The 23,360-nt window shown below is 46.2% G+C and overlaps 2 protein-coding genes across 2 annotated transcripts; one reads left to right on the top strand and one right to left on the bottom strand.

Moving 5' to 3' along the window:
• Positions 1-392: 392 nt before the first annotated feature.
• On the bottom strand, positions 393-9,360 carry CMPK2 (cytidine/uridine monophosphate kinase 2). Its single transcript, XM_081906404.1, has 5 exons — positions 8,109-9,360; positions 6,440-6,554; positions 4,833-5,034; positions 3,501-3,734; positions 393-2,034 (listed from the first exon to the last, which is right to left on the bottom strand). Exons 1-5 carry the CDS (start codon positions 8,754-8,756, stop codon positions 1,911-1,913), a joined length of 1,323 nt encoding a protein of 440 aa, XP_081762530.1. The 5' UTR covers positions 8,757-9,360; the 3' UTR covers positions 393-1,910.
• Positions 9,361-9,767: 407 nt separating this feature from the next.
• Positions 9,768-22,095, top strand: RSAD2 (radical S-adenosyl methionine domain containing 2). Its single transcript, XM_081906502.1, has 6 exons — positions 9,768-10,515; positions 11,807-11,968; positions 14,450-14,679; positions 16,661-16,810; positions 17,897-17,929; positions 20,233-22,095. The coding sequence occupies exons 1-6, from the start codon at positions 10,233-10,235 to the stop codon at positions 20,395-20,397; spliced, it is 1,023 nt and encodes a 340-aa protein (XP_081762628.1). The 5' UTR covers positions 9,768-10,232; the 3' UTR covers positions 20,398-22,095.
• Positions 22,096-23,360: the final 1,265 nt, after the last annotated feature.

Raw genomic sequence — 23,360 nt, 5'->3', positions numbered from 1 at the left:
AGGGGCCACAGGTGAAAATGCATAAATGGGGGGCCACAGCACAAGGATAGGCAGCCACAGAGGGAAGTGATAAGTGGGAAAAAACCTCCTTAGAGTATTAATCTTATTTTTTTCTCTTCAATTTTAGTGAATTGAAATATGCATTAAAATCACAAAAATCCGCTGTTTAACATTTTGAGACTATCTTTCAATTTATAGCACCAAGCAATTAGAAATATGAACATCCCTCTTCGTGGAAATGCATCTTCAAGCATCTATTAATGACTACTAAAAGTCATGATGGCAACTACAGAGTTCTTTTTAGGTTATCATGTTGTTGCCCTGAATGAGTAGTCTGGTTTATTTTATATGCACACGCATAACCACACAGACAACAGGTGCACAGCCAAAGGTTTGCAAGAGAAATGACATTTTTAATCCGTGCAAGATACATTACTTCTCCTGTTAAAATGCAGGACAGTGACAAATTCAGCTGATTAAAACATGAGAAGTGGGAGAGTAAACTGGTTCATTTAAGTGAAAACTAGAGACCCGTCAGCTCTACCCACCACAAGTCAAAGTTTTGGATTACTTTCCTACACAGAGCTTGCTTGAAGAGACATGAATCTTCTTCTTCTGCAATAGCTCAGATATCAGCCACTCCCAAGGATCACTGGTAATATAGGCCAAAACTAAAAGTTTAGATCTAAACAATATCCCTTACGATCTTTTGCTGAAGCCAAAATCCAGCCCAGCGGGCTACGCATAAAAACTCCTGTTTCCCCAATTTCTTTTTTTAAAACAGTGAACTGCACCTCTCTTTGCTGCCACTTGAGTGTGCCAAAAAAAAGGGAAGGAAGGAAAAATGAAGTTGAGCGGTGTGAGTTACTTTGTAAGCCACAGAAAAGCAGCAGTGTGGCACGAAAGGACTTGCACACCCACCATTCCGTGCTGCCCCCCAGTGCAGAATTATATCTCTAATTATCAGAGTAATCAGCTCTCAGGACATCATTTTACATTGTTATGGACTATGACTCACTGGGCAGATTGACTCTACAAAAGCGCATTAGTGTTATAATGGCTTAATTGTCATAGCCTCCCTGCAAAGAATTGTCACTGAAGTTTGGTGAGAGTTGGGAATTAGGATCGTGCCAAATTGCTGCCTGTGAACATTTTCCAAGCGGAAGGGTGTGTGTGTGTGGAATTCATGATCACCACCTTTTTATCTTTTTGGTGTACCACTTTGCAACTTTTCAGAACTGCTGTCTTCCCTAACTCACAGTTCCAGCTCCATATTTTTTTATTAAATGGGCTAGTGAAAGAGGAATCATGTAGGCAGCATAATGAGTTCGCTAAATTAAGTAACCCATCAGGTTTGGCCATGTGATATTGTCACAAAGCCAAGTCAGCACAAGAGCAGGAAGCAGAGCCCTCACTCTTACCTTGTAGTCCCCTGAAAAACTGGGGAAATTATTATTATTATTATTATTATTATTATTATTATTATTATTATTATTATTATTTATATCCTGCCCTCCCCAGCCAGAGCCGGACTCAGGGTGGCTAACACCAATAATATCACAGTAAAAACATAATAGGGGGAAAGAAAATAAAAGAAACCAATTTATAATACAGGTGAAAACTAGAGGGAGGGCAACAAATCCCTCCCCAAAAAACAGATACCCCTGATTTGCCTCTGGTTCTACTGAGATTTCTGCTACAAATCCTTGGTGCTCATCAGAAAACTATAATTGACAGGATTTTTGGCTAACCCACAACAATGTGGTATCCGTCCCATATAATCCAATATGCTTCTCACCCTTTGAGAAAACGAAGTTGTTAACACTCCTACTCAACACTTATCCGCTGGGAAGTTTGGGGGCAACCCCTTTTATGCCAAAGCAGCCTGGCACTACTAAATTCTCAACCAATTATGGTAAATGACACTGGTTTTTAACCAGGTGCAGAACAGCTTTGAGAACCTCTTCTCTAGAGGGACTGGCGTCAACTGGTTGACACGTCGGATTCTCCATCCTTCTGTAAGATTCTTCAACTCTGTCAGAAAAGAGTACAAGGAAGAGTACAAATTTAACCCACACATAGAAGTCAGTCACAATGTTTCCATTGCAATGCTACTCAGTTCACTCCTTAGGAACTTACTCCCAAGACGATGTATTTAGGATTTGCTCCTGTAACAGATTTCAGCTATCCACTGATTTGTTTATAGTACTATCCTCCCAGGGTGGTGGCACTGTCGGAACCATGTAAGTGCACCAGCAGAAATGCCTGATTGGCTCTGCCGCTGTGCTTCTTCAGCTCCAACCTCACCGTGCCACTCTCACACCATCCCAGCAACAGTGTTGATATCAAATGGGTGGCTCCATGGAACCACCCCACTTGTGTTTACCCAACATGAATCACACCAAGCTGAACAGGCCTTTCACACTAGAAAATTTGTTTAGGATTGTAGCCTTAATTGAGCTGTTTTAGATGCATATCCCACTTTCCAACTGGAGTCAAAAGACTTCACGACACATCTGAAGTACAGCCATAATTAAAACATTGAAAGAAATGGATTCCTAAGGAGAACTAAGGGACAGCGTGGCAGGGTGGAGAGAAGAGGGGAGCAGGATGAAAAACAGCTCAGAAAATGGGCAGGGGGTGTCACTGCTGTGTTGGCGAAGGGGTCAAGTGATCTGGTTCAGGAGCAAGTGGGTAGCAGGATCTTTGCCTGCCTGCCTCCTTTTCCAGGCTATCTCACCTGGAGCAGGTGGCCTTATCCAAGTCTTTAAAAATGCCACATGGTGTAAGCCATGGGTAGGCAAACTAAGGCCTGGGTGCCAGATCCGGCCCAATTCCCTTCTAAATCTGGCCCGCAGATGGTCTGGGAATCAGCGTGTTTTTATATGAGTAGAATGTGTCCTTTTATTTAGAATGCATCTCTGGGTTATTTGTGGGGCACAGGAATTCATTCATTTCCCCCCCAATATAGTCTGCCCCCCCACAAGGTCTGAGGGACAGTGGACTGGCCCCCTACTGAAAAAGCTTGCTGACCTCTGGTGTAAGCCATGAAGTGGGACCCTATGACCTCCAGATGTTGTTGGACTACAACTCTCATCATCCCTGAATATTTGCCGCACTGGCTGGGGCTGAAGGGAATTGCAGCCCAACAACTTCTGGAGAGCCACAATTAAAACAACTCTTTAAAAAAATGTCCAGCTCAATTCTTCTCTTTTGCCTTCTCTGTACAGGGTGTGGCTCCCCTCTGACAGCTCTGCTTTCTCTATACAGACATTTCTCCATAACCAACACCTAAACCTTTTTCAGCCATCTTGGTTCCCAGGCAACACATCATCAGGTTGTTGACCTAACAAAGCAATATGCCGGGATAGCGCTGACTGACTGGTCTGTCCATTTTAGCAGTACCTTACAATCATAGAATCAAGAGTTGAAAGGGGCCCTTGAGTTCATCCGCTCCAATTCTCTGGCCAAGCTTACAACATTATGGGTTTAATACATACTTTTGACGGAAACAAATATTAGCTTCTAGCTCAGTCTCCTCCTCTGTTTTCTCCATCCCTCGTCCCTTCAGTCTCCGGATTCTTTCCTCAGGACTAACAGTTAGCAGTAGAACAACATCTGGTTTTAGGAGGTCTTCGGGCCAGTGGTATACTTCGTGATGCAGAGGAGGGAGATTCTGCACTTTCCCGCTTATTTTGGTGGCAACTGCATACGCGGCAGTGCTGTGCCAATACCTATCAAATCACGGGTGTGAGTGAAACTTGAGGCATTTGAAGGTTTCAAGAAAATTCAACACTAGGTGCATAAAATGAGCTGTGCAAATAGGCAACTCTGCATCTAACTAAAATCCGTTATGTGGCCTTCATTCTCATTTTGGACCCCATCTCTTCTCAAGAGGCATTTAAAGCAGTTTATATGAAGGGCTAGCCTCACAAGAACCATGTGTGAGGTAGGTTAGTTTAAGCCTGCAGGGATGTCCAACAAGTCAATCGCAATCTACTGGTAGATCCCTGCGAGGTTTTGGTAGATTGTGGGTCGATCTGTGGCTCCCTTTCCTCAAAGGCGTTGAAACTGACTCCTGCCCCGCTTCCTCGCCCTGCCCTCCATTGTTGTCTGATCAGTGGAAGGGAAGACGGAGCTTTCTCCCTGTGGCTGTTTTCATTAAAAGCGATATTACTGTGAGCGGCTTTTTTCCTTAGACCCTTGCCTTTAACCCCCCCCCCCAAATGGAACTTCCGTCCTAAGAAATGGGGCTTTCATCCTCCCTTAAAAAAAGGTCAACAACTTTGCCCTGAACCCCAAAAAGCAGGGGTAGATCATTGTTCAGATTTTAATTTGGAAAGTAGATTGCAGTCTCTCAGAAGTTGGCCACCCCTGGTTTAAGGGATGGTGACACTGGTCACATCTATGCTATGTGCATTTAAAATACGCCTGTACCACTTTGACAGTCATGGCTTCCTCCAGAGAATCCTGGAAAGGGTAGCTGCTGTTGGACAAACACACGTTCAATCTTCCTTGAGTACAAGCAACAAGTTCTCTGGATTCAGGCCTGTTAACTTCAGGTAAGAGTAAGATCCAGCCAATCAAAACAAGGGGTGATTGGCTGGTTATATTATACATGCTTTTGGTTTCTAAGACTCTAAAGCAGAACAATGGCAAGTAGGGCAAAAGTAATGCCAATAGTGGCACCATACAGGAAACAGGTAATGTAATTACTGTATTTTTCACTCCATAAGATGTCTGGTCCATCTTACAGAGTGAAAAATACAGTATATACAGACAGGAAAAGGGCTCCCAAGTTCTTTTTGATAATGTGCAATGTTTTTACCAACCTGTCTACGATCACGGGTGACTTAGACGATGCTTTCGCTATTTCGGAAGCAAGGATGTAGTTGGTCAGAGCATAAAATGCCCTCCGTATGAGCGTTGGTTCATCATCAAATATCTTTCTCCACTGGCTGACGCTAGGCAGAGGAGATCTCAAGAGAACAGCATTCAGCGAATCCTTCACAGCTTGCGTCAATGTTGTTTTGCCTATATATGACACAAGGAAGAGCATGTCCTTTATTCACGGCACAGTGCAAGAGTTGATCTAAGAAGTTCAACAGAGACAAAAGCATCCTCTGAAAGCCTCTTGAATGTTGTAGCATCTGCATAAGTACTTTTTAAAAATGCATACTGTTAAGCCAGAAATTGCAGGATGTAATGTTTTATTTATTTATTTATTTATTTATTTGTTTGTTTGTTTGTTTGTTTGATTGGTTGGTTGGTTGATTGATTGATTAAATTTGTATACCACCCTTTATCCAAAGATTCCAGGGTGGTTCACAACAGAAAAATACAAAATGGGGACACAAAATACATAATAAAACAAAACCAACCGATAAGTCCCCTCCCACAGACACATTTAAAAACCCACAGAATGCCTGGTTGGAGAGAAACGTTTTTGCGTGGTGCGTAAGACTATGTAAAGAAGATGCCAGGTGAGCTTCCCTGGGTTTTGCCATTCCACAGATGGCAAAGGGACGTGGGTGGTGCTGTGGACTAAACCACTGAGCCTCTTGGGCTTGCCAATCAAAAGGTTGGCGGTTCGAATCCCTGCGACGGAGTGAGCTCCCGTTGCTCTGTCCCAGCTCCTGTCAACCTAGCAGTTTGAAAGCATGCCAGTTCAAGTAGATAAATAGGTACCACTGCAGCGGGAAAGTAAACTGTGTTTCCATGTACTCTGGCACTTGTCACAATGTTCTGCTGTGCCAGAAGCAGTTTAGTCATGCTGGCCACATGACCCAGAAAGCTATCTGTGGACAAACACCGGCTCTCTCAGCCTGAAAGCGAGATGAGTGCCGCAACCCCACACTCACCTTTGACTGGACTTAACTGTCCAAGACCCTTGACCTTTTTACCTCTACAGATGTGGAACCACTGCAGAAAAGGCCCATTCTTGTGTTGCCACCCTCCAGAACTTCTCATGCAGGAGGCACACAATGTAAATGTAAATGTGCCTGAGTGAATTTAACAGCCTGTTTTTCCCTCCTTCCTGACACTGATGGTTCTTTTGATGATATGGAGACACCAGTTGTCTTCCACCCTACTCTGATTCATTCCTTCACCCTCAAGACATGTTTTGTGGCCAGTGCTCTTGCTGCTCTTCTCCCACGCCTGACGAGCTAGGGTCATCTTGAGTGTGTGAATAGGACTGCAGGTTTTAGCATCATCACCAGAGAGACCCAACCTTCTTGGAGCAGCCCTATCAAGGGGCAGCCTCAAGAACCATCCAATGAAGACCAAATGTGCTCAGTGGCCACTGAAAGTTGACTGTTGGGGATGGACAGAGACCTGGGTGAAGCAGCTGAAGCCCTGAATCCCTTCTCACTGCAACATTCTGTTGCAGAGCTCACAGGTTTATTCACACCTTTTGAGTTTTGCCTTAAACTCTTACCTGTTGCATCCAGACCCTCGATAACTATCACCGGGAAATCGCCCTTCTTTGGATGCTGAGGGCACTGATCCACCAGATCAAGGACTGCTTTGGCCTCAGGAATGAGAGAAGTGCACTGTAAGGAAAGCATGTATTTACTAAAGAAGCAGTTGCTTATCAATAACTCAGGGACTCAGTGGCGTAGCGTGGGGGGTGCAGGGGCGGCCAGCCGCAACATCTGGGGGTTAGGGTTAGGGGGCGCAAATCCACGGGTTAGGGGGCGCAAATCCATGGGTTAGGGGGCGCAAATTACTTGCATTGCCCCGGGTGCTGACAACCCACGCTACGCCACTGCAGGGACTGAAGCCTCAGCCATGCCTATGGGGGAACATTTAAAGGGTTGTCACAAAAGCCTTGAAGAACTCTGAGAAGTAGCCTTTGTTTCCTGGGGTTCTTTGAAATGCCCCAATGACAGCCTGCCCAGTCCCCTTGCTGGGAGGCCAAGATATGTTTGAATTCCCTGAAACAGGGACACTGCAGAGAAAGATTCATTTGGTCATTAAAGGAAACAGAGAGGGAAGAAAAAATGCTACTATAGCAGCTGCTGGATAGCTCCCTCAGTAAAGCATGAGACTCTTAATAATCTCAGGGTTGTGGGTTTGAGCCTCACGTTGGGCAAAAGTATTCCTCCATTGCAGGGGGTTGGACTAGATGACCCTTGGGGTACCTCTTTGATTCTATACTTTTCCAGCAGTTGAAGAAGACCATGTTCCAACAGGCATTTTGGAACTGACTGCTTTTAACAAGGGAGGTGGTGCCATGCTGCTTTTGTTGTGATTGTACGTTTTCAATAGAGAAAGAGAGGGGGGTTCAATTTTATTAAATCATTTTTTTAAAAAAATGATTGGTTTCTTTTTCGCTTTTGAGCTGTTTTTAGCTGTAAGCTGCCTTGTACCCCTTTCATGGGGGGAAATAACAGGAACCTCTTTTTTGTTGTTCAAAATTGTGGCATTTATTGTAACAGCTTGATGGCGAGTACCGGCACCTGAAGGCTGCCCATTCTGCCAATCCTGGGAGTTATTTCATTTACCTAAGCAAGAGACCATAAAGAAGGCTGCAGTGGCGTAGCGTGGGTTGTCAGCACCAGGGGCAAGGCAAGTAATTTGCGCCCCCTAACCCATGGATTTGCGCCCCCTAACCCGTGGATTTGCACCCCCTAACCCTAACCCCCAGATGTTGCGCCCGGTGTGGCTGGCCCCCCCTTGCACCCCCCACGCTACGCCACTGGAAGGCTGATCACCAAAGAATTGATGCTTTTGAATTATGGTGCTGGAGGAGACTCTTGAGAGTCTCATGGACTGCAAGAAGAGCAAACCTACCCATTCTTAAGGAAATCAGCCCTGAGTGGACACTGGAAGGACAGAACCTGATGCTGAGGCTCCAATACTTTGGCCACCTCATGAGAAGAGAAGACCCTGATGTTGGGGAAGATGGAGGGCACAAGGAGAAGGGGACGACAGAGGACGAGATGGTTGTTCAGTGTTCTCTTAGCTACCAGCATGAGTTTGACCAAACTGCGGGAGGCAGTGGAAGACAGGTGTGCCTGGCGTGTTCTGGTCCATGGGGTCACGAAGAGTCGGACACGCCTAAACAACAACAACAAGAGATGCACATGAGAAGCAACACTCACCTCCTCCAGGACCCGCCGGGCAGCTCCCCGAGAGCGGAACACGGCGTTGTCCAGGAGGTGCGCGCAGGCAGGATGCAGCGCCGGCTCCTCCTCGGCGACCACGCGCGCCCTGCGCACCAGCTGCCTGCCCTGCGCTGCCCCGTCAAGGCGCCACAGTGCGCAGCGCACCTCGCCGCCTTCCAACACCTCGTATACCGCGAGGTGGACGGGCGCCGGCAGCAGGTGGCGAAGCAGCTCTTCGAGGGAGCGCTCGGTCTCGGGCGCCCGCCGCTCATCCTGCACCAGGAACCCTCTTTCCAGCGCAGCCTCGCGGCTGGGGCTGTAGGAGAGGAGCGCCAGCGCTGCGCTCCCGGCCCCGAAGGGCTGCTCCTGGCTCAGCCTCCGCTGCAGAAGCCGGTGCAGCCGGGCAGCCCGGACTCGCTCCCGGGGGCTCCCCGCCGCCGGGAGGCAGAAGGAGTAGCATCTCCCCGGACGGGGCAGGAAGCACCGGGGAGGCGCACGGTGGTTGTTGTCGTCGTCGTTGCTTAGGTAGAAATGGACCAGCTCCGAGCTCGCGAGTTCCACCACGAAGCGGCGATCGGGAGGCGTCGCCATGGCGGAGCGGCGTCTGAGCGGCACCAGCAGAGCGAGGGCGCCCCGTCGCAGCATCGCTTCGCCGCAGAGAATCGAAACTTACCGAGCGGGGCGCGCAACAGGCATGGACGCGAAAGTGATCGAGGAGGAGTGGGGGCGGTTTCCGCCAGGCGGCGCATGCGCGCTCTCTCCATAGTGCCTTGGCTCCGGGGGGACGAGTTGCTTTCTGCAACTTTTCATTGGGCTTCTTTTTAAAAGCAGGTTCGCTTCATCACCAGCCGCTCCTGCAGAGGGAGAAACGAACCTGAACTTTGGCAGGGAGCGTTTTGCATGTCCTGATTAGGCGGGAGCTGAGGAAAGGGGGCGGGGGTGTGTGCAGGCGCTTCTTTGCCAAGCAGAGCAAGAATCGGATCCAGAAAACGAAATGGAAACTGACGCGAAGGGAAAGTGAAGCCGACCCTTCCCCTGGGCATTCTCGATTGCTGGGGCAACGCAGCCAGAGGGCTAATGATGATGATGATGATGATGATGGGACAGCCGCATTGGTCTCGTAACGAAAACCACGGCGCTTTCGCAGATATGTTTTGGAATAAGCTTTCATCAGCTCACATTCGCGGGTATAGGGAAACGGAAACGAGGACCCCACAAAGACCCCCAAAAGCTAGGAGAGAAGCCTGGGACGTTTCTAATACAGAGCTCAAACGTGCACACTATGAACGGAGCGGCCGTTCCCTGCGTTGGTTAATGATGTTTATTTTAGTTTTAATCATGATTTTTATTGAGTTTTCCATATTTCATTTCATTTTATCATACATATCTCGAGCTTACATCACTACTCCAAACGAGTAACGACTTCCTTCCGTCACTCTTTCTGACTTTCCTACTATTTTAACATATTTATCACATTTCTGTAATCACTTCTTTACCAACTTCCTAATATCATGACTTGATCCAAGTTTTTTTGTGTTTTTTTTTAAGCGTGCAGTTGGTGACAAAACATGGACTTGGTGTGGGGGAATGTGCGCATGGAAAGAGGATACTGTAATGCGCAGTTTTAAAAATGGGGGGGGGGGAGAGAGATTGAGCATTCAAATGACAGACAGTATCAGCAGGGGCACAAATTATTTGAGGGTGGAATGTGCTCCATTTCTAGACTTCCAAATCATATTAAGCACCAGCTTCACTTGCGCAGTCGGGACAGGTAAGATTCCGCATGAAAAGTTAGGCTCCCTTTTGCACAGAAGTAGAGTCATGAATGAATCACGGCTGTATACTAACTAAAAAGGAAAGACTCCTGCTCGGTGTGTTCTCTGTGTGTGTTGTGTGCGCGTGGGGGCTGCTAGTGGGTGCGCCTTTGCATAGGCAGCCGAGCGAGTCCTCGCGCCCTTGGCAACCCCGAGCCAATTTTAGTTTCTCGGGAAATGGAAACCGAAACTCTCCTCCTCCTCCTCGCAGCCCCGCCGTCCCGTTATCTGCTAGCTAAAAAGCCGCCGGCTCGCTCCCCGCCGCGCACTGAAGCCTCGGAGAGGAGCGCCTGTGTGCGTAACGAGGATGATGCTCTCGCCTCCCCGCCACCTGCTCGGCCTCCTGCTCCGCGCTCTGGCCGCGCTCTGGAGCAGCCTGGCGCCCCTCTGGCTCTGGGGGGCTCCCGGGCGCCGCCTGCCCGCCCCGGAGAAAGGGAGCCCCTCCGGGACGCCGGTGCCGCTCAGCGTCAACTACCACTTCACCCGGCAGTGCAACTACAAGTGCGGCTTCTGCTTCCACACAGCCAAGACCTCCTTCGTGTTGCCCCTGCAGGAAGCCAAGAGAGGGCTCAGCTTGCTCAAGCAGGCGGGTGAGTGAGTGGGTGGGTGGGTGGGTGACCAGGGGCTGTCTGGCCAGTGGCGTAGCGTGGGTTGCAGTGGCGTAGAGTGAGTTGTCAGCACCCGGGACAAGGCTAGTAATTTGCGCCCCCTAACCCATGGATTTTAGTAGGGGCAGAGAGCTGCGAGTGCGAGCGCGCCCCCCAGATGTTGCGCCCGGTGCGGCCGGCCCCCCTGCACCCCCCCACGCTACGCCACTGGTGGGTTGTCAGCACCCGGGGCAAGGCAAGTAATTTGCGCCCCCTAACCCGTGGATTTTAGCACTCGAGTGCGAGCATGCCCCCCCCAGATGTTGCGCCCGGTGTGGCCGGCCCCCCCTGCACCCGCCATGCTATGCCACTGTGTCTGGCTAGCTAGCAGGGCTGCCCACCTGCATAAAGCATTGGGGGCACCCAAGTAATCGATCACAAGATGCTATTTGAATAGTAATGCCCATCAACTTTGGGCAGGGTGGGTGGGTGAGCCAACATCTCAAATATTTTATGGGGGACTGGAAGGGACCTCGGCCCCTAGGAGTTGGCTCCTGTACTAGCTAGATAGCTGGTGCTTTTCCTCCAGGAGGGAGTCCTGCTGTTTGTTGTTTAGGCACACAGTAGTTCAACCGTGCAAAGGGGCAGCGGTGATGGGACCTCTTGATGTTTGTCTCCCTCGCAAGTTCAAGTGGATTTATCCTGGTGTGAATATGTATAAGATTGCAGCCTAGATTAATTGCACACGGCCTTTCGTTTTCAATAATCAAGACAAAACAATTGCATTCCAAGACTCCAAACTCTTCTTTTGTACAGTATATAATTTTATTAAGCTTACTGTTTACAATACTCATTTTACATCCTTAAGATATCACTGACTTCCATTCTTCTCTTTCCGTGGTTCATTTTACATATCATAAATCCCTGCATATTTTACCAAAAAAACACACCCCTGTACCATTGAGTACAGTCTTCCATTATTGCATCCATCAAAACCATTTTATCCTGATGAATTTGTCTTAATGCTGCTGGCATGTTCAGCTGTACACAATTATTTTCCATATATTCAATAAACTTTAAACATATGTTCTTCTTGTTCTCTTATTCTATATGTTAAGTCTGTGAGTTGTGGCATAAGCACGACTCTGGCCTCTTCTTGACCTGCAGGGGCCCAGCACTTTCCTGTCAGCCCTCGTGACAATACACACAAGCACATACATGCTGCATGTGCAATTGTCAGAATATGCTTTCGACTTACTCTCTCTCCCCCCCCCCACCTACTTCTGCATCCTAGGCATGGAGAAAATAAACTTTTCAGGAGGGGAGCCGTTTCTGCACGAGAGAGGAGAATTTGTTGGGAAGCTGGTCCAGTTCTGCAAGGAAGACCTTCAGCTGCCGAGCGTTAGCATCGTGAGCAACGGAAGTATGATCAAGGAAAGATGGTTCAGATGCTATGGTAAGAGAGAGCGCAGGAGAATCATAGAGTTGGAAGGGGCTGTGAGGGTCATCTAGACCAACCCTCCCTGCTGGGCAGGAGTCTTCCTCCTAATGTAGGGCTCAAACCCACGACCCTGAGATCAAGAGTCTTGTGCTGTACCTGAGCTATCTGGGCATAGGTGCTTTACTTTACAAGTAAAAGAAATAATCTCCCATTTACCACAAAATGATAAACACTAATACAGTGGTACCTCAGGTTACAGACGCTTCAGGTTACAGACTCCGCTAACCCAGAAATGGTACCTCGGGTTAAGAACTTTGCCTCAGGATGAGAACAGAAATCGCACGGTGGCAGCAGGAGGCCCCATTAGCTAAGGTGGTACCTCGGGTTAAGAACAGTTTCAGGTTAATAATGGACCTCTGGAACAAATTAAGTTCTTAACCCGAGGTACCACTGTACTAATAGGGACCCTGTTCTCTGAATGTAAATGGAGCCAACGGAGGCAGTCTATCCATGCACAACAGGACAATGACTATATCCCTACAACAGCTTTGGGACGCGGGTGGTGCTGTGGGTTTAACCACAGAGCCTAGGACTTGCTGATCAGAAGGTTGGTGGTTCGAATCCCTACGACGGGGTGAGCTCCCGTTGCTCGGTCCCTGTTCCTGCCAACCTAGCAGTTCAAAAGCACGTCAAAGAGCAAGTAGATAAATAGGTACCGCTCCAGCGGGAAGGTAAACGGCATTTCCGTGCACTGCTCTGGTTTGCCAGAAGCGGCTTAGTCATGCTGGCCACATGACCTGGAAGCTGTACGCCGGCTCCCTTGGCCAATAAAGCAAGATGAGCGCCGCAACCCCAGAGTCGGGCACGACTGGACCTAATGGTCAGGGGTCCCTTTACCTTTTACTCTTGTTTGCTTTTGCTCAATAGCATTTGATGCTGAATGCACGACTACTCACATAAATTGAATTTTTAGTGCAGCCTTTTCATGTGCGTTTTGGTTTTTTTGTGTGCATTTTGGTAGTCAAGACATTAATTGGTAGTTGCTGGAAGAATGAGCCCGTTTATTCACTTGCTTTGATGCTGTGCTTATCTGCGGACCTTGGGTTGCTGGGCTCTTGGCCCAGAGAGAGAAACTTATCTGTAAGCTCTGGATAGTTGCCACCTATGGCCTCACTAGGCAGGTGAATGGGTGGGAGGGTCTGGCATGCTGCTTTGTGTATAAGGAATGTGTAAAAGTTTGCTTGGGTACGGACAAGTCATGGTGACCTCCCACATTTGTGGTGTTTGTCCCGTTTCTCCAAAGGCAGTAGAGCTCCAAAGGTTGGGCTGTAAGTTCACTCTTTCCTATAATAGAGCACTAGAATTGACCACACTGGTGTTTTTGACATCCACCTTTGGTATCCCTGCACCAAACCACTCCAATGAGCTGGTGGATCAGGACAGCCATTCCTCAAGAGGTGTGAACAGCTCAAGGCTGCTGCTCCAGACATTCTGAAACCTTGAACAGGAATCTTTCTCTAGGGAGCAGAGATACATGACGTTTTGTTTCAAGGCCCATTCTTTTTCATCTGTTTGAAAATGTGTTATTAGTCCTTTATCCTGCTTAACGTTCATCTACTGGCTGGGGGGCAAAAAAAAAAAATCACATTGTTGATTTGGGGGGTGTTTTTCTGCTCCGGTGAGATTTCCCAGGTTTTCTCATACCGGGGATACTCTGAAAAGGGGAAGGCATGAGAAAATCTGGATTGAGGAACAAGGAAGTATGAGGAGGATGTGTGAACAGTGGAGAATTAATGGAGGCACCAAAGCTTGTTGTCTGCATTACCCAGCAGTATGGATGATCCCTAATTTATTTCTGCTTGTTTTTGGCCTCAGCTATAAGTTGCTCTGTTTGGACAATTGGATACCTGTTCAATTAATTAATTAAAAACATCTGAGTTTATTAGTATTTTAGTAAAACTCCCATCATTTTGCCTGTTCCAGGGCAACCAGCAAGAGGGGGCAGTAATGTTGAATGAATTAATTCATGGTTGCACGATAATGTTGAGCTCGATTGACGCTTTGGTAAGGAATTTATAGGTAAATGGAAGAACAGTTAATTACAATCCAGAAGCACATTGTGTGTTATTTTCTGGTCTGGCCTGTGAAAATAACCCCATACTTGGGATTGAATAGGATGTGAGTCATTGACCCATAGTGTGGATCAGGGCTGCCCCAAGACATTTTGCCACCTGAGGCGGACTCCAAAGTAGCCCCAGAAAACAAGGGGTGAGGGAAAGATCTATGTCATGAACAAGGAGGGAAGATAGATCAATATCAATAACTTCTGCCCTGGTGGATCCTGCTGCCTGAGGCAGTCACCTCACCTTGCCTCATGGGTGGGCTGGCCCTGAAGAAAGATCTGCATTGGGACCTGCTGCCCCTGGGGCTCTTGCTACCTGGGCTCTTGCCTCACCTTGCCTCATGGTGTTCATGGGTGAAAGTTGTCTCTTTCAGGGAAATACCTAGACATACTTGCAGTGTCGTGTGACAGCTTCTGCGAGGAAGTCAATGTTTTGATTGGCCGTGGGCAAGGGAGGAAAAGCCATGTTGAGAATCTACAAAAACTGAAGAAGTGGTGTCAAGATTACGGCGTCGCTTTCAAAATAAACTCCGTGATTAACAGATTCAACATGGAAGAGGATATGAACGAGCACATTAAAGCTCTAAATCCTGTCCGTTGGAAGGTAAGAACATCTTCTTTTCAGCAAAATACTTTCATTTCACTATAAGATTTCTTACTTGCCCTTCACCATGACGTCCCAGGGCACATTAGAACATAACGGCTGTGTTCTGCCTCCACTGTCTGGGGCAGCATATCCCTAAATACCAGCTGCTGTGAATCCAGCAGAAGCAAAAAATACATGGTATATACAGACCAAAAGTAAAGTAAGAAGAAAGGATAATGTGCTCAGCGGCAGGTTTATATCTCCCTGTCCCTTGAGTTTTCACATGGCTCATAGGAGAAAAACACCAGCTGCAGTCATGTTTGACTTGTTGTTGTTTAGTCGTTTAGTCGTGTCCAACTCTTCATGACCCCATGGACCAGAGCACGCCAGGCACTTCTGTCTTCCACTGCCTCCCGCAGTTTGGTCAGACTCATGCTGGTAGCTTCGAGAACACTGTCCAACCATCTCGTCCTCTGTCGTCCCCTTCTCCTTGTGCCCTCCATCTTTCCCAACATCAGGGTCTTTTCCAGGGAGTCTTCTCTACTCATGAGGTGGCCAAAGTATTGGAGCCTCAGCTTCATGATCTGTCCTTCCAGTGAGCACTCAGGGCTAATTTCCTTAAGAATGGATGTGTTTGATCTTCTTGCAGTCCATGGGACTCTCAAGAGTCTCCTCCAGCACCATAATTCAAAAGCATCAATTCTTCAGCGATTAACCTTCTTTATGGTCCAGCTCTCACTTCCATACATAACTACTGGGAAAACCATGGCTTTCACTATGCGGACCTTTGTTGGCAAGGTGATGTCTCTGCTTTTTAAGATGCTGTCTAGGTTTGCCATCGCCTTTCTCCCAAGGAGCAGGTGTCTTTTAATTTCGTGACTGCTGTCACCATCTGCAGTGATAATGGAGCCCAAGAAAGTAAAATCTCTCACTGCCTCCGTTTCTTCCCCTTCTATTTGCCAGGAGGTGATGTGCCCAGTGGCCATGATCTTCGTTTTTTTGATGTTGAGCTTCAGACCATATTTTGCGCATGTTTGACTAGAAAGTACAATAATGTTCTCGTGAATCCAGGAAGATTCTTCACCAATAAAACTGACAGAGGATTGCACTCAGGTTCTGCTTACAAGCTTCCTATGAGCATCTGGTTGACGACTGAGAACAGAGTTTTGGACTAAATGAAGGTTTGGCCCTAGAAAAAGAGCACTGGTTGTGTGGCTCCTCCCAGTTCTCAATTGGGCCAGGAGTTTCCATTGATAAAGCAAACTCGTTGCTTCAGAATTTACACCCGACACAGTGGTGAGGATGAGGCTAGACATACAGCTGCACAGCCCCTTTCGCCACATTCATCCTCTTCACATGCGTAACCCCTGAAGAGACTAGTGATTCTCTTGCTGCTCTAGGAGGATCATGGACCTACTGGCTGGGGTGGGTGGCAAAATGCTGTGGGTGTGTTTTCTCATAGGTGACAGTAAGTGAGCCTCCAGTCACTATCGTATAGTTTAAAGGTAAAGGTAAAGGGACCCCTGACCATTAGGTCCAGTTGTGACCGACTCTGGGGTTGCGGCGCTCATCTCGCATTACTGGCCGAGGGAGCCATCGTACAGCTTCCGGGTCATGTGGCCAGCATGACTAAGCCGCTTCTGGCAAACCAGAGCAGCGCATGGAAACGCCGTTTAGCTTCCCGCCGGAGCGGTACCTATTTATCTACTTGCATTTTGATGTGCTTTCGAACTGCTAGGTTGGCAGGAGCAGGGACCGAGCATCGGGAGCCCACCCCGTCGGGGGGGGGGGTTGAACCGCTGACCTTCTGATCAGCAAGCCCTAGGCTCCGTGGTTTAACCCACAGCACCACCCGCGTCCCTTATCATATAGTCTACCGTAGTCTATTACTGTGTAAAAAGAGACTATCGAGAGTCTCTCCATCAGATCATTGTTTTGCCGCGGTGGTTGTGTGACCGACAAACATCCTCTCTTAATCATACACTCGGCTGTCTCTCAGGTATTTCAGTGCCTGCTCATCGAAGGAGAAAATACAGGGGAAGAGGCTCTGAGAGAAGCAGAGAGATTTGTTATCAGTGACGAAGATTTTGAACGATTCCTGCATCGCCATAAAGATGTCTCGTGCTTGGTGCCTGAATCTAATCAAAAGGTAAAGTTCTTCTAATGCAGACTATTCATCATCTCTGAGAAAAGACCTTTTTATCTTGAAAACTAGAAATGCTAATGGTTTGGTTTTGTATTTTGAAAGGAGCTTGCTAGCAGAAAAACACAGGCACAAAGTTTCTTGCTTTCCCCGGTTAGAAATGGGGGCCACGTCGGCTAGAATTCTTGTAAGCTTGCAGCGCTGTATGATAAGCACTCCAGATGGGTAGGGCTTGGACGGATAGGTCTATCAGTGGAAAACATTAAGCCTTAACAATATGTGGGCATTGCAGCAGTGTTAAAGCAGCTTCTGATGCAGTCTGTTTCATCAGGGAGGGTAAAAGGTAAAGGAACCCTGGACGGTTAAATCCAGTTGAATTCGACGATGGGGTGCGGTGCTCATCTTGGCTTTCAGGGAGCCGGCATTTGTCCACAGACAGCTTTTCCAGGTCATATGGCCAGCATGACTAAACTGCTTCTGGCGCACGGAGCCCTGTGACGAGTGCCAGAGCACACAGAAACACCATTTAACTTCCTGCTGCAGCGGTACCTATTTTTCTACTTGCGCTGGTGTGCTTGCGCTGGGTTGGCAGAGAGGATAACTTTGTTGGTTTACTCACTTCCTAAATGTTAGCTCATTTTGTTCAAAATAGTTAAGAAGACAAAATTGCGGTAGTAATAGAGCTGTTGCTGATGAATGCTTTCACCAGGGCCATGTATTATTTTATAACTGTGAGGTGTAAGAGAAGTAACTGGGATTGGGTATAGAATTCAGCATTCTGAAAATCTTAGGGGGTTCACCCCTCACTTAATGTTTGGAGATAAGCCATCCCCTTTATGTTTCCTTTCTGTTGAATTTTTGATTGAAAGCACTTTAATACAGAGAGCTGTCCTCTTATACCCAATGAAGTTGTTTTTGTCTTAAAGCATGGATCGGTTCCATGTAATTTATATACAGGTTTAAGTTATTAGAAAAACAACAATCCTAAAACTTAGGTAAAATCTGTCATTATTACTGTTCACCAATCTTCAAACCTACAGATATATTTTAATATTATTATTTTTTTAATCCATCCCCCTTTTTATTTAACAGATGAGAGATTCATACCTAATTCTGGATGAATATGTAAGTTGTTTTATTTACCCCGCCCCACACAACCCCAACTTGAAGTGTTCATTCCATCTATGGGGCAAAATATCAGCCTTTGCCCTACACTTACTTGGTTGGACAAGTCTTACTTAAACCAGTGTGGTGTAGTGGTTAAGAGCGGTAGACTTGATCTGGGGAAACGGCAGCCTCAGCAGCCCAGAGCCAGCCTGGTAGCACAGTTGGCTCTGGCTGGCTTCAGGAGCTTCTCGCTCGCCATTTTTCCTCACCGGAAGTCCCCATGTGATGTGTCTTGTGCAATCTCCTGCCCCCTTCCCCCTTTGTTTTGACTGATCAGGGGAAGCTCGGGAGTCGTGGGCAGGTGGCTGTTGCCCAGTTTTTTTAAAAAACTCAGTGCATTTATGTTTCACAGGGTGCGAAAGAAGGGCTTTGCACCTTTATACAATATACATGTATGCTTGGATCTAGGGTCTTTTGCCTCAGCATCCCAACTACTGACTCCCTACTCCCAACTCAGCTTCAAAAATAATAATAATAATAATAAAAGGGTATGTCCCCGGATTCATTGAAAAAAATCTGGTAAGCCACAGTAAACTGTGGTTAATCCAAAACAGAAGTGATAGTTTTTGATCTTCTTGTGACTGTGCTGGTGGAGATCTACTGAAGCTTATCCCTGTAATGTGTGAATGGCACGATGCAATATTTACAATTCTAGTTTATATTTCATTATGATAAAATTTAAGTAAAAAGAGGGAATGGTACACCCTGTGGAGAAACCCAAGGAAGTGCTGCGCCCCAGTGCAACAAAACAAAACAAAACAAAACAAATTCCATCCAGTAGCACCTTAAAGACCAACTAAGTTAGTTCTTGGTATGAGCTTTCGTGTGCATGCACACTTCTTCAGATACACAGAACAAACAAAACAATATTGGGATACTGCACAGATACCTTCCATGTTTTTTTTTCACACTTGGATACCGGAAGTCTTTATTCATTTATTGAATTTATATCCCACCTTTTTCTCTGTGGAGTTCAAGATGGCTTATATAGTTCCTCCACTCCTCATTTAATCCCCACAAGAACCCTGTGAGGTAGGTTAGGTTTAGAGGGAGTGACTGGCCCAAGGTCACCCAGCGAGCTTCATGGTTGGGAATCAAACCCTGGAGTCTCCCAGCTCCTAGTCCAATATTCTAACCATTGCACCACCAGCTTTTAGATGGGGCTCGTGAATAGATGACTGTGCTTGGCTGTGCAGCTCTGGAATATAAATTGATTCAGCTTGAGCCTTCCTGTATTTTGATGGAATACAACACCTATACCTGAGAGGATGGGTAGAGCCCCTGTCCCTGAACATTTCCCGGTGTGTGTCTAGTGTAAGGTTGCCAGATTTTTTTTCAATGAATCCAGGGACACTTTTCAACTTCAAAGGATTTTGTATGGGGACTGATTTGTAAATCCGGGGGAATGTCCCCAGAAAACGGGGACATCTGGTAACCTTAGTCTAGTGGTTAAGATTTGTGCTGTCAGCATCCTGAGGTTTTAATTCCTGACCACACCAATGTATCAATTCATCATCATCATCATCATCATCATCATCATATACCTACCTAAGAAACCTACAGCCCAAACTGCTCAACCATAAATGCTTTCTGAAAGTGTTTTTTTTTGGGGGGGGGGACACTTGCACATCTCATTAAAAGTGCATGGTTGTAATGTGACAGCAAATTCTGTTATTGGCTGGAATGTACATTTCTATTGCCTGTTCTATTTCACCTGCATACACAAGTAGTGCAAGGCGGTCTCAAAGGGTTGTGTAAAAATTCAGTGTGGCAGGGTAAAGGTAAAGGGTAAAGGGACCCACTCATCTCGCTTTATTGGCCGAGGGAGCCGGCGTACAGTATCCGGGTCATGTGGCCAGCATGACTAAGCCGCTTCTGGCAAACCAGAGAAGCGCACGGAAATGCCGTTTACCTTCCCACTGGAGTGGCAGCTATTTATCTACTTGCACTTTGAGGGGCTTTCAAACTGCTAGGTTGGCAGGAGCAGGGACCGAGCAATGGGAGCTCACCCCGTTGTGGGGATTCGAACCGCCAACCTTCTGATCTGCAAGTCCTAGGCTCTGTGGTTTAAGGGTAGGAAATGCATTTATTTAAAAAGTTCCTCTGTGGATCTTCACTGCATACTTTACATACATTTGGAGTAAGGCACCAGGGGTGTCCCAGCAACTTTAATCTCAAGTGACTGGGATGTGGGTATTTGTTTTGTGGGATCTGCTATATATGTTCTTAATTCTCCTCTCTGTCCGCCCCCCTCCACCCAGATGCGTTTTCTAAATTGTGCAAATGGCCGGAAAGAGCCTTCCCGATCTATCCTGGATGTAGGTGTAGAAGACGCAATAAAATTCAGTGGATTTGATGAAAATATGTTTTTCAAGCGAGGAGGAAAATACGTCTGGAGCAAAGCAGATATGGCACTAGAATGGTGACCAAACTTGTCTGTTTATCACATGCGCACTGAAACCATGAACAGTATCCATTTCTTCCACCCTGGAGAGAGAACGATATGTATTTTAGCTTCTTTGGGTGTGCGGTAGGATTTTCATGACTGTGGACTGTTGCAAGCAAAATAGTTGTACATTTCCCCACGTGGGAATTAGCTTTCAGTCACTGTATATTTAAATAATGGTTTGCACCAGCAACAAAAGCAGCACGGTTTATACATCGGCTTGGATAAAACATCTCCCCAAAGACTCAAACACAGAAGAAGATTTGAACTGCCACACCAAGTCGTCTTTGGGTTTGTAGAGGACGACTACATATTAACCAGCAATACCTAACGCCAGTGAGGCTTAAATGTATAAAGAGGAAGGCCCACGGTGTCAAGGACACAAGCTCTCAGATACTTATTTGTATGCACGGAGGCAGCTGTCATCAACACTTTCAGATAAATGCTGTTAAGTCGAAGATATAGCCGGGCATCAAGCAGACACAGACATCACTGGAGCATTACTAAATTACCAAGAGTGTCTTTGGCAAAGACTTTGGCAATACATAGAAAACTAAATATGCTACCGCCAAAAAACCAGGGGAACTCTCAAACAGACTAATGGCCCAGCAGTGGCTAATGTGGCATTGGAACACAACAGAAGAAATAAAATGGCACAAGCTTTTAAGAAAATATATATAGGTGTGATCGCCATTTATTCCATACACCAGCAATGATCCGTTAACTCTGGCTGGACACACGTAGCATTATTATTTTGTAAAAGGAAACTATAATTCATAGAATTGCAGAGTTGGAAAGGACCTTGAGGATTGTCTAGTTCAACACTCTGCAACTGCAGGAATAGGCAGCTGTCCCATGCAGGGATTGAACCTGCCGTGTTGGTGTTATCACCGCCCTACTGAGCTATCTGGTGACTTCTAGATACTGTGCTGTGTTGCACCTGATCCAGTTGCTTCAGCTGTTGAGAGTGCAGCAGCTAGACTACTGATGGGGGCAGAGAGGGCTGGCAGTGTGTGACCACTCTGCTAGATCACCTGCACTGGCTGCCTAGGTTCAAGTGTCTTGTATTAATATACAAAGCCTTTGAATTACTTGTGCCCAGGATACCTTAAAGGCTGCCTGAGTCCTTATATCCCAGCTCCATCAATGAGATCATGTGGAGGAGCAGGATTTGTCCCCCGTGTTTCAGAGGTCCAACTGGCCTCGGCTAGAAGTCAGGTGTTTAGCGATGCTAAATGTGTTTTTTTTTTGGGGGGGGGGGCTATTGGGTTGTTGTTTTTATTTTTATTATGTATTTTGTGGTTTTATATCTTGATTTTATTCTGTGTACCGCCCTGAGACCCCCGGGTATAGGGCGGTATATAGATTCAATAAATAACAAGAATAAATGCTATGGAAAAGACGTGCCTATTTGGTTTAAGTTTTATTAAGATTAGGCAGCATCTTGAATATTGTTTTGTATTGTTTCGTTCTGTATATATTGCCGTACACCACCCTGATGTTTCTGATGTGACATATAAATACTTTTGTAAACTAATACAGGTGAACGGTCATAAAACTGGAAAAACCGTTGCTTGTTTCTAGTGATTATGTATTTTTTGTGTTTTTATATTGTGATTTTATGTTGAAGCCACCCTGAGAACTGTGGGTATAGGGAAGTATAAAAATTTAATAAATAAAAAACAAACAAACAGTGTTTTGTTTTTTTAATAAGATGGGGGATTACATGCGCTTGTGTGTTAGTCAGTGAAGGAGCCGCTGTAGGGAGCTTGCTCCCCTCCTCTCCCACCACCAGAAAGAACACTGGACTCTCCTTCCTTGAGATTCCTGCATTGCAGGGGGCTGGACTAGATGACCCTCAGAGGTCCCTTCCCATTCTACAAGTCTATGATTCTATGGATAGCAACTGCCAGAGACCGTGAGATTGCAGGCCCCAAGCACGGAGCATGCTCTTACCATCAACAGGGCTGTTGGCCTGCATGTGAGTTTTGAGCTTGTTTTTGTGCTGTCAACAACTTGTAAGCTGGCCTGAGAATAACTGCATTTCAAAGACAAGTCTAAAATCCTCAAAAAAAAAATCATCATTTTTTATTTGTATGCCACTTTTCCACAGTTAAAAAAATGCTCAAGGCAGCTTACAACATGACAAGATTTACATAATTTAAAAAGTCATAAACAATAAATAAACCACATCAAAAAAATACACAACCAAATGGAAAACAATTTCCACATAAATCAAAATCTAAAACTAAGAATACAGCATTAATATCGCAGTTTAAAATGACATAGGTAAAAAATAACAGCAACTTAAAATTTAATGAATATTCCGAACGACAATGAACCTGGGCAGGTACTGTAATGCTCCATTACGCTACAATCCTTTCCATTTGAGAGGGATTTTATTTTGTCCCTTTAACCACACAGCCTAGTCATATTTTGAAAGATGAATTTTAAGCTGGTTACGATGACCCGCGTTACATCGGCAAGACACCAATTTAGACCGAAGCCACAGGCTCTATATAAAGATGTATCGTTTGCTGCCGGGACAAAATAAATATGTAAAAAAAGAACTTCTTGAATGGTAATTCTCTGAATCACTATTTTTATTGCCATAACCATAATCATATACAACAAAGTATGTCCAGAAATTCTCCCATCCTTATTATTTCTTTTATGTAAGCCTTTGACATTAGTTTTCCCCCTCCCCGCCTTCAAAATATGTAAGAAGAAATTATGGGGCTTGATTCCACAGCAGTTTAGCCAAATCTGCCCTCTCTTCAGATGGAATCTTGCCTAAATAAAGTTTGCAAGTCTACACCCAAACCACATATATTTCATTATGGATTGCATTGAGCCTTAAAACCTCAAAGCCACCAGCACACATGTTGCAAGAAGCGTGATGGTGTCTGTTCCAGCCTTACTAGCAGTGCTACTCTACCATTA

Source organism: Podarcis melisellensis (assembly GCF_964234715.1).
Source record: "Podarcis melisellensis genome assembly, chromosome: 3".
Classification (NCBI taxonomy): domain Eukaryota; kingdom Metazoa; phylum Chordata; class Lepidosauria; order Squamata; family Lacertidae; genus Podarcis; species Podarcis melisellensis.
The sequence above is the reverse complement of the archived record's forward strand: the minus strand, read 5'-3'. Positions and strand labels throughout refer to the sequence as shown.